We start from the raw sequence: 16,616 nt of genomic DNA on the forward strand, positions 1-16,616 counted from the left end.
AAAAAATACCAGTGCCTGGGCCCCACCCCTAGAGATTCCGATTCACTTGGTCTGGGGAGGGTGTTCTATTTTGGTAGTTTTTATTTTATTTTTTATTTTTATTTATTTATTTTTGTGACCCAGGCTGGAGTGCAGTGTCGCAATCTCGGTCCACTGCAACCTCTGCCTCCCGGGTTCAAGTGATTCTCCTGCCTCAGCCTCCCCAGTAGCTGGGATTACAGGCATGCGCCACCACACCCAGCTAAATTTTCTTTTTTTTTTTTTGAGACGGAGTCTCATTCTGCCGCCGAGGCCGGAGCAGTGGCACGATCTCGGCTCACTGCAAGCTCCGCCTACCGGGTTCACGCCATTCTCCTGCCTCAGCCTCCCAAGTAGCTGGGACTACAGGCGTCAGCCACCACGCCCAGCTAATTTTTTGTATTTTTAGTAGAGAGGGGGTTTCACCGTGTTAGTCAGGATGGTCTCGATCTCCTGACCTCGTGATCCGCCTGCCTCAGCCTCCCAAAGTGCTGGGATTACAGGCGTGAACCACCACGCCCGGCCTAATTTTTGTATTTTTAGTAGAGATGGGGTTTCACCATGTTAGTCAGGCTGTTCTCGAACTTCTGACCTCGTGATCCGCCCGCCTCAGCCTCCCAAAGTGCTGGGATTACAGGCATGAGCCACGGCACCCGGCCTGTATTTTGGTAGTTTTTAACAGCTTCCAAGTCGATCTTATGTGTAGCCAGGGCTGACAACCCCTGAATTAAGATATCAGAGAAGGACACCTATGCCACGGTCCTAATATGCTTCCTCTCACTATGTCGTGGAAGAGCCTTGGAGAGGCCGTGTGATAATCCCCATCTGACAGGTGGGGAAACTGAGGCTCTGAGTTTAGACAGAACTCCTCTCAGCCTCACATATCCCAGGAGGCAGACCCTGGGTTGCTGAGTATGGGTTAAGTTTAAGTGGTTTGATTTCTCTCCCTTTCCTTTTCTTCAAAGTCCCCAGCTTTGAACTAAACACGTGCTACATCTTCAGGTATTTACACCAGAGAGCTCTCCAGAGATGGAAAGATTCTAGCTCCACAACCTCTTCCCTTTTTGAGGTGGGGAAAACGAGGCCCAAAGAGGGCCCTGGTGATCCAGAGAGGCAGAGACAGACCTGGGCCCCCACACATTCCCTGACAGCCCACTACCCTTCAGTCTGGGGGCTGCTCTGAGGTGGGGCTGCTGTTTTACCTGGCACTGCTAACAACAGCCATTCATTATCCCTCCTGGGGCATCTTCACTCTTCCCTAAACGCCCTCATGTAGCTATTAGGGCCTTGAGTAGCCTCTTATCTGCCCCATAAAAGGGATGGGGAGGTGTTAATTATCCCTGTTTTATAGATGAAGAAACAGAGGCTCAGGTGAGGTCACAAGCCTAAACCAAGCTCCCCCAGTGAAGAGGCAGTAGAGCTGGGACTAGCACCTGGGTGTCTTCCCCCAGCTGGGGCTCCTTCCACCCCAGTAATGCTGTGTTTGAGGTAGGCTCTCCCCACTGGGCAGTTCTCCTTTTGGTAAGTGGAAAGGAAATGTCCTTTCTGAAGGTTACTTGGCCTGGCCTCCTGAGCTGGTGTGTGGGCTGGGGGGAATAACAGCTTCCAGCCCCATAAAGGTAACTCAGATCTCTGTACCAGGTTTTCAAGTTCAGCTTCCAGCAACGAAGTCAAATATGAGAAGAGTGCTGAGCTGAGCGGCGAGTTTCCTAAGGAACCGAGAGAAAAGGTAAGGAGTGGCTGTGTAGCACGTCTCTCATTAACCAGCGGGCAGTTATGGCTGCTGGAGAAAGAGCCTCCATGATCTTCTAGGCCCCAGGAAGACTCAGAAACGTGTCATGCACACGATAAAACATTTTTTCTTCTAATGTTGGGACTTTGAAGTCCCTTTTGGCATGAAGAGTTGTGATTCCCTACTCCCAGGTGTTAAATGCTGTTTACAAATGTTATCAGGCATTTTTTTTCTTCGCAAAGAGGCAGAGGGGCATGGCTTTCTTATATAGGAGTGCCTGCTTTGTTAAAATACTAAAATTTAGGTTTAAGATGTTAATAGAAACTCCTTCAAGGTCCTTCATAGTGGTTCTTATTGCCTTCCCCCTACTTACCACCTAGCCATAGAAGGAAGAAGTAGGTGGCTGGGCACAGTGGCTCACATTTGTAATCCCAGCACTTTGGGAGGCTGAGGTGGAGGGAGGATTGCTTGAGCCCATGAGTTTGAGACCAGCCTGGGCAACATAGTGAGACTCTATCTCTAAAAGAAAAAAAAAATTTTTTTAAATTAGCCAGATGTGGTTGTGCATGCCTATAGTTCTAGTTAAGGCTGAGGCAGGAGGATTGCTTGAGCTCAGGACTTTGAGGCTGCAGTGAGCCATGATCATGCCACTGCACTCTAGCCTGGGCGACAGAGTGAGACTTGTCTCTAAAAGAATAAAAATATAAATTAAAACAAAAAGAAGTAGGTTACCAGCAATTAAATTGCTTGAAAAGTATTTTTATTTCATCTTTTTAATAAGAGAAAACTCATAAAATTGTCTCCTAGCGAAAACCGGTTTGTGGTTGATGCTTTCTGCAGAGTCTTAGTTGTTGTTTTGGTTGCTTTGTTTTCGTTTTTTTTTTTTTTTTTTTTTTTTTTGACGGAGTCTCCCTCTGTCGCTCAGGCTGGAGTGCAGTGATGTGATCTCGGCTCGCTGCAAGCTCCGCCTCCCGGGTTCAAGCAGTTCTCCTGCCTCAGCCTCCCAAGTAGCTGGGACTACAGGCGCCCACCACCATGCCCGGCTAATTTCTTTTGTATTTTTAGTAGAGTTGGGGGTTTCACCATGTTAGCCAGGATGGTCTCGATCTCCTGACCTCGTGATCTGCCCGCTTCGGCCTCCCAAAGTGCTGAGATTACAGGTGTGAGCCACTGTGCCTGGCCCAGTTTTTTAAAAAACAGCTTTAATTGAGATACAATTGACATACAGGAAAGAGCACAGATTTAACACATTCAACTTGGTGAGTTTCCTATGTGTGTACACCTGTGAAACCACCATCACAGTCAGAATAGCGAACATCTCCATCCCAGGCAAAAGGTTCCTCATGCCACTTTGTTTTTTTTTTTTTTTTTGGAAACGGAGTTTTGCTTGTTGCCCAGGCTAGAGTGCAGTGGTGCGATCTTGGCTCACAGCAACATCCACCTCCCAGGTTCAAGTGATTCTCCTGCCTCAGCCTCCCGAGTAGCTCGGATTACAGGCATCCACTACCACGCCTGGCTAATTTTTGCATTTTTAGTAGAGACGGGGTTTCGCTATGTTGGCCAGGCTGGTCTTGAACTCCTGACCTCAAGTGATCCACCCACCTCGGCCTCCAAAAGTGCTGGGATTACAAGTGTGAGCCACCACACCCGGCCACCACGTTGTAATCTCTCCCTTCCCCTGCTCTTCCGAGCCCATCACAGGTCTGCTTTCTGTCCGTGTAGATTAGTTTGCATTTTCTAGACTTTAATATAAATGGAATCAGTCCTCTTTTTTTTTTTGCCCTTGCTTGTTCACTCAGAGTAATTATGTTGAGATCATTCATGGTGTAGCATGTATCAGTAGTTCATTCCTTTCTGTTGCTGACTAGTATTCTATTTGTGTGAGTAGACCACAATTCGTTTATCCATTCACCTTTTGATGGACAATTGGGTTGTTATCTGTTTGGGGCAATTACCAGTGAAGCTGCTGTGAACATTTGTGGACAAGGCTTTGTAAGAGCTTCTATTTCTTTTCTTTTCTTTTTCTTTTTTAATTTTTAAATTTATTATTATTTTTTATTTTTGAGATGGAGTCTCGCTCTGTTGCCCAGGCTGGAGTGCAATGGCGCGATCTCGGCTCACTGCAAGCTCCGCCTCCTGGGTTCACACCATTCTCCTGCCTCAGCCTCCTGAGTAGCTGGGACTACAGGGGCCCGCCACCACGCCTGGCTAATTTTTTGTATTTTTAGTAGAGATGGGGTTTCACTGTGTTAGCCAGGATGGTCTCCATCTCCTGACCTTGTGAACCACCTGCCTCGGCCTCCCAAAGTGCTGGGACTACAGGCATAAGCCACTGCGCCTGGCCTTTTTTTTTTTTTTTTTTTCTAATTTTTGAGACAGAGTCTCACTCTGTTGCCTGGGATAGTACAGTCACGTGATCTCAGCCCACTGCAACCTCTGCCTCCTGGGTTCAAGTAATTCTCCTGCCTCAGCCTCCTGAGTAGCTGGGGACTACAGGCACGTGCCTCTATGCCCACTTAATTTTTTGTATTTTTAGTAGAGATGGGGTTTCACCATGTTGGCCAGGCCAGTCTTGAACTCCTGACCTCAGGTGATCTGCCTGCCTTGGCCTCCCAAAATGCTGGGATTATAGGTGTGAGCCACCGCGTCCGGCCAGGACTTCTATTTTCTTTTCTCTTGGGTAAACATCTAGGAGTAGAATGGCTGGATCATATGGTAGATGCATGTTTTATGTTTTAAGAAACTTCCGTGGAGTTTTAAAAATAACACCAGTGCTTGGTTTCAAGCTTGTACCCATCTCAGTAAATCACCAACAAAAGTGGGCTGGCTTTGAATGGCAATACCCACCACCACTCTTGGAGGCAGCGGTTTGCCCTGCAAGTTTTATTGTTGCATTTTCTGAATCATTTCTTTGAAAATGGTTAGGAGTGATACCATTTAAGTAATTAAAGCTCCTTATATTTGTATTAAAATGCTGTAGTGACAGCAGCAGCAAGGGCAAAAAGGCTGTGTGTGGCGAGAGTGGCAAAATGTTGATTGTCATTAAATTGGGGGGATGGGTTGGGCAAGTTCATTGTTTTCTCTGTAATTTTGTGTATGTTTAAAACTTTAAAGAAAGGAATAGTTAAGAAATAAACCCTTGCTTTACATGTGATGAGATTTTATCTCTATAAGTAGACTTTATGTGTGTGTGTATGTGGGTGTGTTTATTGTAGTAAAATACACGTAACAGGCTGGACGTGGTGGCTCATGCCTATAATCCCAGAACTTTAGGAGGCCAAGGTGGGAAGATTGCTTGAGGCCAGGAGTTTGAGGCTGCAGTGAGCTCTGATTACGCCACTGCACTCCAACCTGGGCAACAGAGCGAGATGCTGTCTTTATTTTATTTATTTATTTATTTATTTATTTATTTATTTATTTAGAGATGGAGTTTTGCTCTTGTTGCCCAGGCTGGAGTGCAATGGCACAATCTCGGCTCACTGCGACCTCTGCCTCCTGGGTTCAAGCGATTCTCCTGCCTCAGCCTCCTGAGTAGCTGGGATTACAGGCATGCGCCACCACACCCGGCTAATTTTGTGTTTTTAGTAGAGACAGGGTTTCTCCATGTTGGTCAGGCTGGTCTCAAACTCCCGACCTCAGGTGATCCACCTGCCTCGGCCTCCCAAAGTGCTGAGATTGCAGGCATGAGCTACTGTACTTGGCTGAAATCCTGCCTTTAAAAAGAAAAAAAGTACACATAACATAAAATATATCATTTTAGCTATTTTTAAAGAAAAATAATGAATTTGTGAAATTTACAAAATTTACAAAGTTTCAAAAATTCACAGTCTTTCTAATATATATATAAGTAATACAAAGAGAGTTCTGAAAGGCTCTTCAAGGATCATAACCCATTGGTAATAGCTGTTATCCAAGAAAAGGGACTGGTATTTGAACAAAGGAACAAAAATGATTTGAACTTTGGCCGGGCGTGGCGGCTCACACCTGTAATCCCAGCACTTTGGGAAGCCAAGGTGGGTGGTTCACCTGAGGTTGGGAGTTCAACACCAGCCTGACCAACATGGAGAAACCCCATCTGTACTAAAAATACAAAAAAAATTAGCCAGGCCTGGTGGCGCATGCCTGTAATCCCAGCTACTCGGGAGGCTGAGGCAGGAGAATCACTTGAATCTGGGAGGCAGAGATTGCGGTGAGCCGAGATCGCGCCATTGTACTCCAGACAAGAGCGAAACTCCATCTCAAAAATAAAAAATAAAAAATAAAAAAAGCTTTGAACTTTGTATTGTTTGGATTCCTTTACAATCAGAATGGATTCATATATTGTTTATGTAAAATTTACGTATTAAAATATAAACAGTCCAGGTGCGGTGGCTTGTGTTTGTAATCCCAACACTTTGGGAGGCTGAGGCAGGTGGATCACTTGAAGTCAGCAGTTCAAGACCAGCCTGGCCAACGTGGTGAAACGCCGTCACTACTAAAAACACAAAAATTGGCTGGGTGTGGTGTTGCATGCCTGCACTCTCAGCTACTCGGGAGGCTGAGGCAGAAAAATCGCTTGAATCTGGAAGGCGGAGGTTGCAGTGAGCCGAGATGGTGCCATTGCACTCCAGCCTGGGCAAAAGAGCAAGACTCCATCACAAAAATATGTATATATGTGTATATTGCAAAAATATATATATGTGTATATATGTATATATGTGTATATATGTATATATGTGTGTATATATATGTGTGTGTGTGTATATATATTTCAACAAAGGTTTACAGTCAGTGTTTTCAGAGCACTTCAATGGCATTCCATCATCTACAGTAGGGGTTAGCAAACTGTACCCCTGCCCTTATTATAACCATTTTAAAGTGCACAACTGAGTGGCATTAAGGACGTTTTCAGTATTATGCAAGCATCACCACTATCTAGTTCCAGAATCTTCTATCACCTCAAATGGAAACCTTGTGTCCTCATCTCCCATTCCCAGGCATCCACTAATCCACTTTCTGTCTCTATGGATTTACCTATGATGTGTATATATATTTATATTTATATATATGTTGTATATAAATGGAGTCTTATATAGCTTTTTGACTGGCTTCTTTTGCTTAGCATAGTATTTTCAAAATTCATCCACGCTGTAGGATGAATCAGTATTTAATTCATTTTTTTATTTTTTTAGACAGAGACTCACTCTGTCACCCAGGCTGGAGTGCAGTGGCACGACCTCGGCTCACTGCAATCTCCGCCCTCCAGGTTCAAGCAATTCTCTTGCCTCAGCCTCCTGAGTAGCTGGGATTACAGCCGTGTGCCACCACACCCAGCTAGTATTTTTAGTAGAGAACGGGGTTTCACCATGTTGACCAGGCTGGAGTCTTAAATTCCTGAGCTTAGGTGATCCGCTTGCTTTGGCCTCCCAAAGTGCTAGGATTACAGGTTTGAGCCACCGCACCTGGCCTTTAATTCCTTTTAAAATATTATTATTATTTTATTTTATTTTTTTGGTATAGACAAGGTCTCACTATTTTGCCCAGGCTGGTCTTGGACTCCTGGACTTAAGCGATTCTCCCATCTCAGCCTCCCAAAGTGCTGAGATTACAGGTGTGAGCCACCACGCCTGGCTGGATCTGCCTCTTTCTATGGTAACAAATGCCTGTGCAGTAGTCCATCGTTTGGAGATAATTGAAATTTAGCCAATGCCTTTCCAGTGAGCATTCAGGTTGTTTCTGTGTTCTTTTGCTTGCACCAATGGTGCTGTCTCAGCTTTCTTGTTTGTGTAGGCTTGTGCATGTGGACAAAGTCCTGGGAGGAACTTGGCCAGATAAAAGGAAATGAGTATTTTAACATCAGGATAGATACATTGCTTTGCCCAAAGTCGGGTTCATTTATGTTCTCTCCAACAGTATCTGAGTGTCCATTTCCCCGCATCCTCACCCACACTGGGTGTGTTCATTCTTTTCAATTTTATGGTATTTCATTGTTTTAATTATACAAGCAGCCCTTTCAATTACTCCACTTTTTCCTTTCCATCTCAAATCCTTAAACACTGAGGTGTTTCTTTCTCTTTTTGTTTCTTTCCAGCAAAAGGAGGGGCACAGTTTGGATGGAGCATGCATCCCGAGAAGCCCCTGGAAGCCTGGGACACTCCGGGATAAGTCCAGGCAGACGGAGCAGAAGGTTAGCTCTAACCAAGACCCCGACAGCTGTCGCGGTGGAAGCTCAGTGGAGGCCCCGTGCCCTTCTGACGTCACTCCAGAGGATGACCGGAGCTTCCAGACTGTGTGGGCCACAGTGTTTGAGCACCACGTGGAGAGACACACAGTGGCTGACCAGTCGGGACATTGTCTCTCCACCACACCCCCTGGTGACACGGCCCATGCCCGTGTCTCAGAACCCAGGCCAAGGCCTGAGATGGGCTCTTGGCTGGGCAGGGACCCACCAGACATGACAAAACTGAAGAAAGAGAACTCCAGAGGGTTTGACAATCCCGAGACGGAGAAATTGGGACCAACCACCCTTTTGAACGGTGAACTGAGACCGTATCACACGCCTCTCCGGGACAAATACCCTTTGTCTGAAAACCACAATAATAACACCTTCCTCAAACACTTGGAAAATCCTCCCACATCGCAGAGAATTGAGCCCAGATATGACATTGTGCATGCAGTGGGAGAGCGTGTGCACAGCGAGGCCATCTCACCGGCACCGGAGGAGAAAGCGGTCACGCTCCGCAGCCGCAGGTCTTGGCTCTCACTGAAGGACAGGCAGCTGTCCCAGGAGGTCACCCCTGCTGACCTGGAGTGTGGTTTGGAAGGTCAGGCGGGGTCCGTCCAAAGGGCCAGTTTGATTTGGGAAGCTCGAGGCATGCCTGAGGCTAGTGGACCGAAGTTTGGGGGCAATTGCCCGTCTCCCAAATGGACAGGCGGGGCAGTGGTGAGCTCGCACAAACCCACCGTGGCGGTCAGTGAAGAGCACTGTGCTCCCGGGGCCACCTCCGTCAGGGCTATCAAGGCTGCCGTCTGGGAAAGCCAGCATGAGGGGCCAGAGGGGGCCAGAAGCAAGCCAGGAGTGGGAGCAAGGGGCCCACCCCAGGGATGCCCCCTCGATCCTCCTTCCAGGGCTACGAATGGGCCTTCTGACTCCCAAGCACAAACACATCCGGATGCATTTGCTGTGCAGAAAGGGCCCTTCATTGTAGCCGCCAGGGAGGGTGATCCAGGGCCGGCCCAGGTGCCACAGCCTGCAGTCAGAATGCGGAAAACCAGCGCCATGGACCAGAGAATGGACAGATGGCGGCGGCGGACTTTACCCCCCAACGTGAAATTTGATACATTCAGTTCTCTTGTCCCAGAGGACTCTCCACATGTGGGGCACAGACGAACAGAGTATGTGAGCCCCACAGCCAGTGCCTTAAGAAAATCTCAACTATCCCACTACAGGGTGGAGACCCAGGAGGTGAACCCAGCTGCTTCACGGGACCAGACCTCCCCAGCAGTGAAGCAAGGGTCACCTGTGGAACCCAAGGCGACATTTTTTGCAGTCACCTATCAGATTCCCAATACTCAAAAGGCAAAGGGTGTGGTTCTGTCAGGAGCTGAAAGCTTGCTGGAACATTCTAGAAAAATCACTCCACCCTCGTCTCCTCATTCTTTAACATCCACTTTGGTTTCTCTTGGTCATGAAGAGGCATTGGAGATGGCAGGCAGTAAAAACTGGATGAAGGGACGTGAGCATGAAAATGCAAGCATTTTAAAAACTCTGAAGCCAACAGACCGTCCATCATCTCTTGGGGCCAGGAGTCTGGACCCTTTCAATGGAAGAATCATTGATGTGGATGCCTTATGGAGTCATCGGGGATCAGAAGATGGCCCTCGTCCTCAAAGCAATTGGAAGGAAAGTGCGAACAAGATGTCCCCCAGCGGCGGAGCTCCCCAAACCACCCCGACTCTGAGGAGTCGTCCAAAAGATCTTCCTGTGAGAAGGAAGACTGATGTGATCAGTGACACGTTCCCAGGTAAAATCAGAGATGGCTACAGATCCAGCGTTCTTGACATTGACGCCCTGATGGCTGAGTACCAGGAGCTGTCGCTGAAAGTCCCTGGGGAGGCTCAGGAGAGGAGGAGTCCCACCGTGGAGCCCAGTACGTTGCCTCGGGAGAGGCCTGTTCAGCTGGGCGGGGTGGAGCAGAGAAGGAGGAGCCTGAAGGAGATGCCCGATACCGGGGGTCTCTGGAAACCGGCCAGTTCTGCCGAAATAAACCACAGTTTCACTCCTGGCTTAGGCAAGCAGCTGGCAGAGACCTTGGAGACAGCCATGGGCACCAAATCTAGCCCTCCCTTCTGGGCTCTGCCACCCTCGGCTCCTTCTGAAAGGTATCCAGGGGGCTCTCCTATACCTGCGGATCCCAGGAAAAAAACGGGGTTTGCTGAGGATGACAGAAAGGCCTTTGCCAGTAAACATCATGTTGCAAAGTGTCAGAATTACCTGGCTGAGTCAAAGCCCTCTGGTCGGGAGGATCCAGGCAGTGGGGTCAGAGTGTCACCCAAATCGCCCCCCACTGACCAGAAGAAAGGGACCCCAAGGAAATCCACCGGGCGGGGAGAGGAGGACAGTGTGGCCCAGTGGGGTGACCACCCACGTGACTGTGGACGGGTGCCGCTGGATATCAAGAGGGCCTGCTCAGAGAAGGGGCCCCCTGCCAACATCCGAGAGGGCCTGTCCATCATGCATGAAGCCAGAGAGAGGAGGCGAGAGCAGCCCAAAGGGAGGCCCAGCCTTACTGGAGAGAATTTGGAGGCCAAAATGGGACCCTGTTGGTGGGAGTCAGGGACTGGAGACAGTCACAAGGTAAGTACCGAGACACTTTTTAATTTTGTCAAACATGGTTTAAACATCTAGTCTAGGGGGCCGAAACTCAGATTTTGTGTGGCCCACTTGGGTACATAAATGAGTGGAGTCAGGCTGGGTATGAGGCTCCAGGGAGGGGTGTGGATTGTAGCAAATGGAGAGCTCATGTCCTATCTCAACTGGACAACTGCTGCTTGGTCCCACCTGGTTCTTTGTTTGTTTATTTGTTTGTTTGAATCAAAGAGTCTTGCTTAGTTGCCCAGGCTGGAGTGCAGTGGCATGATCATGGCTCACTGCAGCCATAATCTCCTGGGCTCAAGCCATCCTCCTGCCTCAGCCTCCCAAATAGCTGGGATGACAGGCATGCGCCACCATGCTTGGCTAATTTTTTATTTTTTGTAGAGACAGGGTTTTGCCATGTTGCCCAGGCTGGTCTCAAACTCCTGGGCTCAAGTGATCCTCCCGCCTCGGCCTCCCAAAGTGCTGGGATGACAGGCGTGTGCCACCATGCCTGGCCCAGCTGGTTCTTCACAGGCAGGAATGCTGGCCTTGAGATGGCAAACCTCATTTATCAAGAGAATCTGAAAATCTAGATTTTTATGTGTAATCCTCCCATTAGGAAATGAGGAGGACTTATTTTTTAAAATGCTGTTCAGCCCAAACAAGACTTGTCTGCTAGCCCCATGCAGCGCGCGGGCCACCTGTTTTACACTTCTGTCCTACAGTGACGATAATGATAGATGTCAATGGTAGCTTTATTGTGCTCCTGCTGTATAATAGCCTGTTGTATCCTGTTCATTATTATGTCCCCAGAATCCAGCATCGTGCTTGACATACTGTGAATGTTCAAGAAATATTTGTTGAATGAGTGAACAAGTGATCTTACGTGAGCCTCAAAAGAGGGATCACCATGGTTTTGGGTTCCAGCAGTCCCTTTTTTTTTTTTTGAGACGGAGTCTCACACTGTCACCTGGGCTGGAATACAATGGTGTGATCTTGGCTCACTGCAACCTTCGTCTCCTGGGTTTAAGCGATTCTCCTGCCTCAGCCTCCCAAGTAGCTGGGATTACAGGAGCCCGCCACCATACCCGGCTAATTTTTTGTATTTTTCTTTTTTTAGTAGAGACGGGGTTTCACTATTTTGGCCAGGCCGGTCTTGAACTCCTGACCTCGTGATCCGCCCACCTTGACCTCCCAAAGTGCTGGGATTACAGGCGTGAGCCACTGCGCCCGGCCTGTAAGCACTTTTTAAGGGGGTGATCCCAGGAAGAACCAGTAGGGGAGAGAAGAAGTGAGGCAGGTGCTACAGGGGCCATGGTTGGCCACTGAGGCACATCTCACTGGGGACCCCTGGGAGGCAGCATGGAACACCTCTGAAGTTGTCATGTCCAGGGGTCAAGGGACCTGGAGTATGTATTTTCCAATCCCTCTGTCCTTGCCTGAGGCTGTTTGTGGGGTCATGAACATTCAGACTTTTCCATCCTGGCTGGCACCATGCACAGCAGAAGAAAGAAAATCTGGCTTCCTTTGTTCAGTGAAGAACAGAGAGAAAGAGAAGAATGGATGGCAGGGTGGGGGGTGGGGAGGAAAGGAGGAAGGGATCACTTTAATTACAAGCACACCCTTTTGGGGGTACATAAGCAGAATAGCTGTGAAGAAACCCTCACCCAAATAAGCCACTTTGTTTTTAACACACACACACAAATTCAAATCTACCCAAATATCTATCAGTGAGGCTCTAGGGTATTGGCAGAGGGCCCCTTCTCTTGATTTTTGGCATATACTTGAGTGTTGGGCAGAGTGCTGACACTACCTACTGCTGTGTGATCATCTTCCTGTACAGATGGGGGGGGGGAAAAGAACAGAGGCTCAGAGAGGTGAAATAACTTGTCCCAGGTCACACAGCAGTAAGTAACAAAACTGGTATTTGAACCCAAATCTGGCCTTAATTACCCAACTGGGCCATATTCTAGGAGACCATTCTGGTGAAGAACCATGAAGGTGGGGAAGAAATCTGAGGCATAAGGACCACCCTTTGGAAGCTTCTGATCTCTGTGGGGAGATGGGCCATTGTGATCCAAGACTGGGGAGTGATGGGGTGCAGAGGGAGGCACTGGAGAGGTGGCCCAAGGTGTCCTGGAGGAGTCGGTGGTCTCAGCCCAAGCTTGAGGGATGGCCATGCTTTTGGGTGGGCTGATGAGGGGAGGTGAGGGCATTCTCAGCAGGTCACAGCATGGACAAAGGTTTGGAGGTGGGAAGAGCGTAGAATGTTGTGGGGGACATGTGGAAACGGACTTAGCACCGCCCTGTGTGATGCGGCATCAGCAAATCAGGCCACAGATTCCTCCTTTGCCACTTGCAGCTGAGTGATACAGGGCAAAACCTTTCACCTCCCTGCACCCGAGTTTTCTTGTCTGTAAAAGGGACTAGGTGGCCAGTCTGGAAGTGGATGCTGCAGAAAGGAAACACTAGGATACAGTCAGTAATGATCATGCGGTGAGGATTTGCCTTCAGTTAAGAGTGGGTAAGTGATGGAGTCAGGCTTTGAACCCATGTCTGTTCCCAAGAGGCCAAGCTCTCCAACCACCATGTGCAGGATCACGCAGACTTGGCATCTGAATCTCCACGCTGCTACTTGCCTGCTGTGTGTAAAGCAGCCTCTTGGCCTCTCCTGGCCTCAGTTGCCATGCCAGAGTTAACAGGGATTCCTGCCCCAAAGCACTGTTATTAGACTGAATTGAAATAAAGCACCGAACTTGGGCCATCCCCGTGTGCTTCCTGAGAAGGGTTTCATCTGTCCCTACCTGCAGGCTGATATTGTGGTAACAGTGGAAGAAGGAAGAGGCCGAGGAAATGCGACACTTATGTTTGCCAGCATCTTGCTCAGGGCCCGCTGGTGGTGGGGGAGTTGGGATGTTGTGGAGCGGGGATCCTGGGCTCAGCTCTGTCCTGCAGCCCAGCCTTGGATGCCTGCCTGGAGCACGCAGGCCCCAGCAGTGCTGGTTGTCAGGGGATCTGTTTTCTCACCACGGGATTGGGAAGCCTTGGACCAGCTTCCCGTTTCTCTCTTGTCTCCTGCCAAAAGATCTTTGGTTCTTTGATCTTAAAAAAAAATAAAAACACACCAATACAGAAGGAAAAAATGTTGGTTGTTAAAATTTTGAAGCTTACGGGGGTATAGAAAATAAAAGGTGAGTGTTCCCCCAGAGGCAGCCACCATTACAGTTGTTTATGTCCTTTCGGACTTTCCTATATTGACAGTCACTTATCAATCATATATATATGCATAATTGTCATGCTTTTCATATTGCAGTAGTAGCGAATGCTTGCGTAAAATGTGAAATACTGGCTGGGCACGGTGGCTCATGCCTGTAATCCCAGCACTTTGGGAGGCCGAGGCGGGCGGATCACGAGGTCAGGAGATTGAGACCATCCACCATCCTGGCTAACACGGTGAAACCCTGTCTCTACTAAAACTACAAAAAAATTAGCCGGGTACAGAGGCAGGCACCTGTAGTCCCAGCTACTCGGGAGGCTGAGGCAGGAGAATGGCGTGAACCCGGGAGGCAGAGCTTTCAGTGAGCCAAGATCACGCCACTGCACTCCAGCCTGGGCGACAGAGAGAGACTCCGTCTCAAAGAAAAAAAAAAAAAAATTGAAATACTATAGAAAGACGGTATAGAGAGAAAATCTCCTTTAAATATTGAGCGTGGTGCATAAACTGGGGAACACCCCTCTAGGCCCATTAGTGGTTTTTAACTGTGGGCAATTTTGCCCCTGGGGCACATTTGGCAGTGTCTGGAGACATATTTTGTTGTTGTCACACCCTGGGAAGAGGTTGCTATTAGCGTCTCATGGGTAGAAGCCAAGCATGCTGCCCAACATCCTACAAGGCACAAGACAGCCCCCACTGCAAAGAATGCTCCAGCCCCAAGTGTTTGCAGTTTGTAGGTTGAGGAACCCTGGTCTAGACACAGACATAGATAAAGGTAAATGCATAGACTTAGATATAGGTAAATACATAAGCTTTCTATGGAAAACTACAACAGTCTATAGAAAATCTTGTGGCTTACTTTTTTTTTTTGAGATGGGAGTTTTGCTCTTGTGGCCCAGGCTGGAGTGCAGTGGCACGATCTTGGCTCACTGCAACCCCCGCCTCCCGGGTTCAAGTGATTCTCCTGCCTCAGCCTCCTGAGTAGCTGGGACTACAGGTGCACACCACCATTCCTGGCTAATTTTTTGTATTTTTAGTAGAGATGGGGTTTCACCATGTTAACCAGGCTGGTTTTGAACTCCTGGCCTCAAGCAATCTACCTGTCTTGGCCTCCCAAACTGCTAGAATTACAGGCGTGAGCCACCGCACCCGGCCTCCCCTTCCTCTTTTTAATGGTTGCTAAGTATTGTATTATGTGACTGAGCCCAATCTGTTTTAACCTAGACCCTCATTGATGGGTATTTGGGTGGATTTGAATTTTTGTGTGTGTTAGAAACAGGGTTGTGCCGGGTGCAGTGGCTCACATCTGTAATCCCAACACTTTGGGAGGCCGAGGCTGGCAGATCACTTGAGGTCAGGAGTTTGAGACCAGCCTGGCCAACATGGTGAAACTCCATCTCTACTAAAAATACAAAAATTAGCTGGGCTTGGTGGCGGGTGCCTGTAGACCCAGCTACTCAGGAGGCTGAGGCAGGAGAATCGCTTGAACCCAGGAAGCGGAGATTGTAGTGAGCAGAGATCGTGCCATTGCACTCCAGCTTGGGCAACAGAGCGAGACTCTGTCTCAAGAGAAAAAAAAAGAAGAAGAAAAAGAAACAAGGTTGGTTCCTTGGGTGAGGGTTTCTTGATTTACAGCCCAAAAGGGTGTGATCGTAATTAAAGTGATCCCTTCCTCTCTCCATCCCTTCCTCTCTTTTTCTCTGTTCTTCACTTAACAGACATTTATAGAAACTGTTTCCCAGACCCAACAGTATTTCATTTATTTAAATTATTTATTTTAGTTTTAAGAGAGAGACGATTTCACATGTCTCCACTCCAAAAATACTTAAAAAACATTCCCCTGATACCTGCCATGCTTACATTTCTTCCACCCGGTAATCACTTTTATTCCTTTTTTTAAATTCCTTTTTTTTCTTTTGAGGCTTCTTTATGAAAATACAAGCACATAGAAATACATATTTTTATTTTTGCTTCACTTTTCCATAATAAAGAGCACTTTCTCTAAGTGGTTGAAACTTTGGTTGCCTATGGGAGTAACACAGGGAATCCTAAAAGATATCAATGACTGGGCCTCTCTCCAGGCCAGTTAGGTCAGAATCTCTGGGGTAGGACCTGCCTTTGTTAGTTATGAAGGCTCCCCAGGGGAATCTTGGGTTGAGGATCTCTGTTGAACCCACAGATTTTCCACCTTTCTGTTTTTCATATAATGTGTCTTGAGAGTTTTTTTTTTTTGAGCCAGCGTCTCTTGTCACTCAGGCTGGAGTGTAGTAGCGAGATCATGGCTCACTGCGGCCTCAACCTCCTGGGCTCGAGCAGTCCTCCCACCTCAGCCTCCCAAGCAGCTGGGACTACAAGCACATGCCACCACACCTGGCTAATTTTTTTTCTTTTCTTTTTTTTTTTTTTGAGACAGAGTCTTGCTCTGTCGCCCAGGCTGGAGTGCAGTGGCATGATCTCGGCTCACTGCAACCTCCACCTCCTGGATTCAAGCAATTCGCCTGCCTCAGCCTCCCGAATTGCAAGGATTGCAGGCATGTGCCACCTTGCCCAGCTGATTTTTATATTTTTAGTAGAAATGGGGTTTCACCGTGTTGCCCAGGCTGGTCTTGAACTCCTGACCTCAAGTGATCAACCTGCCTTGGCCTCCCAAAGTGCTAGGATTACAGGCGTGAGCCGCCACCCCCACCATGCCTGGCCTCTTTTCCTTTTTTTTTTTTTTGAGATGGATGGAGTCTCACTCTATTGCCCAGGCTGGAGTGCAGTGGTGTGATCTCGGCTCACTGCAATCTCCACCTCCCGGGTTCAAGCAATTCTCC

The 16,616-nt window shown here is 48.1% G+C and overlaps 1 protein-coding gene across 5 annotated transcripts in view; it reads left to right on the forward strand.

Moving 5' to 3' along the window:
* The window catches only part of KIAA1671, a 245,237-nt gene that overhangs the window by 79,001 nt on the left and 149,620 nt on the right, over positions 1 to 16,616 (forward strand). For all 5 annotated transcript variants that reach the window (XM_054675950.2, XM_009438006.4, XM_054675952.1 and 2 more), the window contains 2 exons: positions 1,660 to 1,747; positions 7,821 to 10,586. In XM_054675950.2, the coding sequence (XP_054531925.1) occupies positions 1,660 to 1,747; positions 7,821 to 10,586 (2,854 nt within the window). The remainder of the gene's footprint in view (positions 1 to 1,659; positions 1,748 to 7,820; positions 10,587 to 16,616) is intronic.

Source organism: Pan troglodytes, chromosome 23 (genome assembly GCF_028858775.2).
Source record: "Pan troglodytes isolate AG18354 chromosome 23, NHGRI_mPanTro3-v2.0_pri, whole genome shotgun sequence".
NCBI classification, from domain to species: Eukaryota; Metazoa; Chordata; class Mammalia; order Primates; family Hominidae; genus Pan; species Pan troglodytes.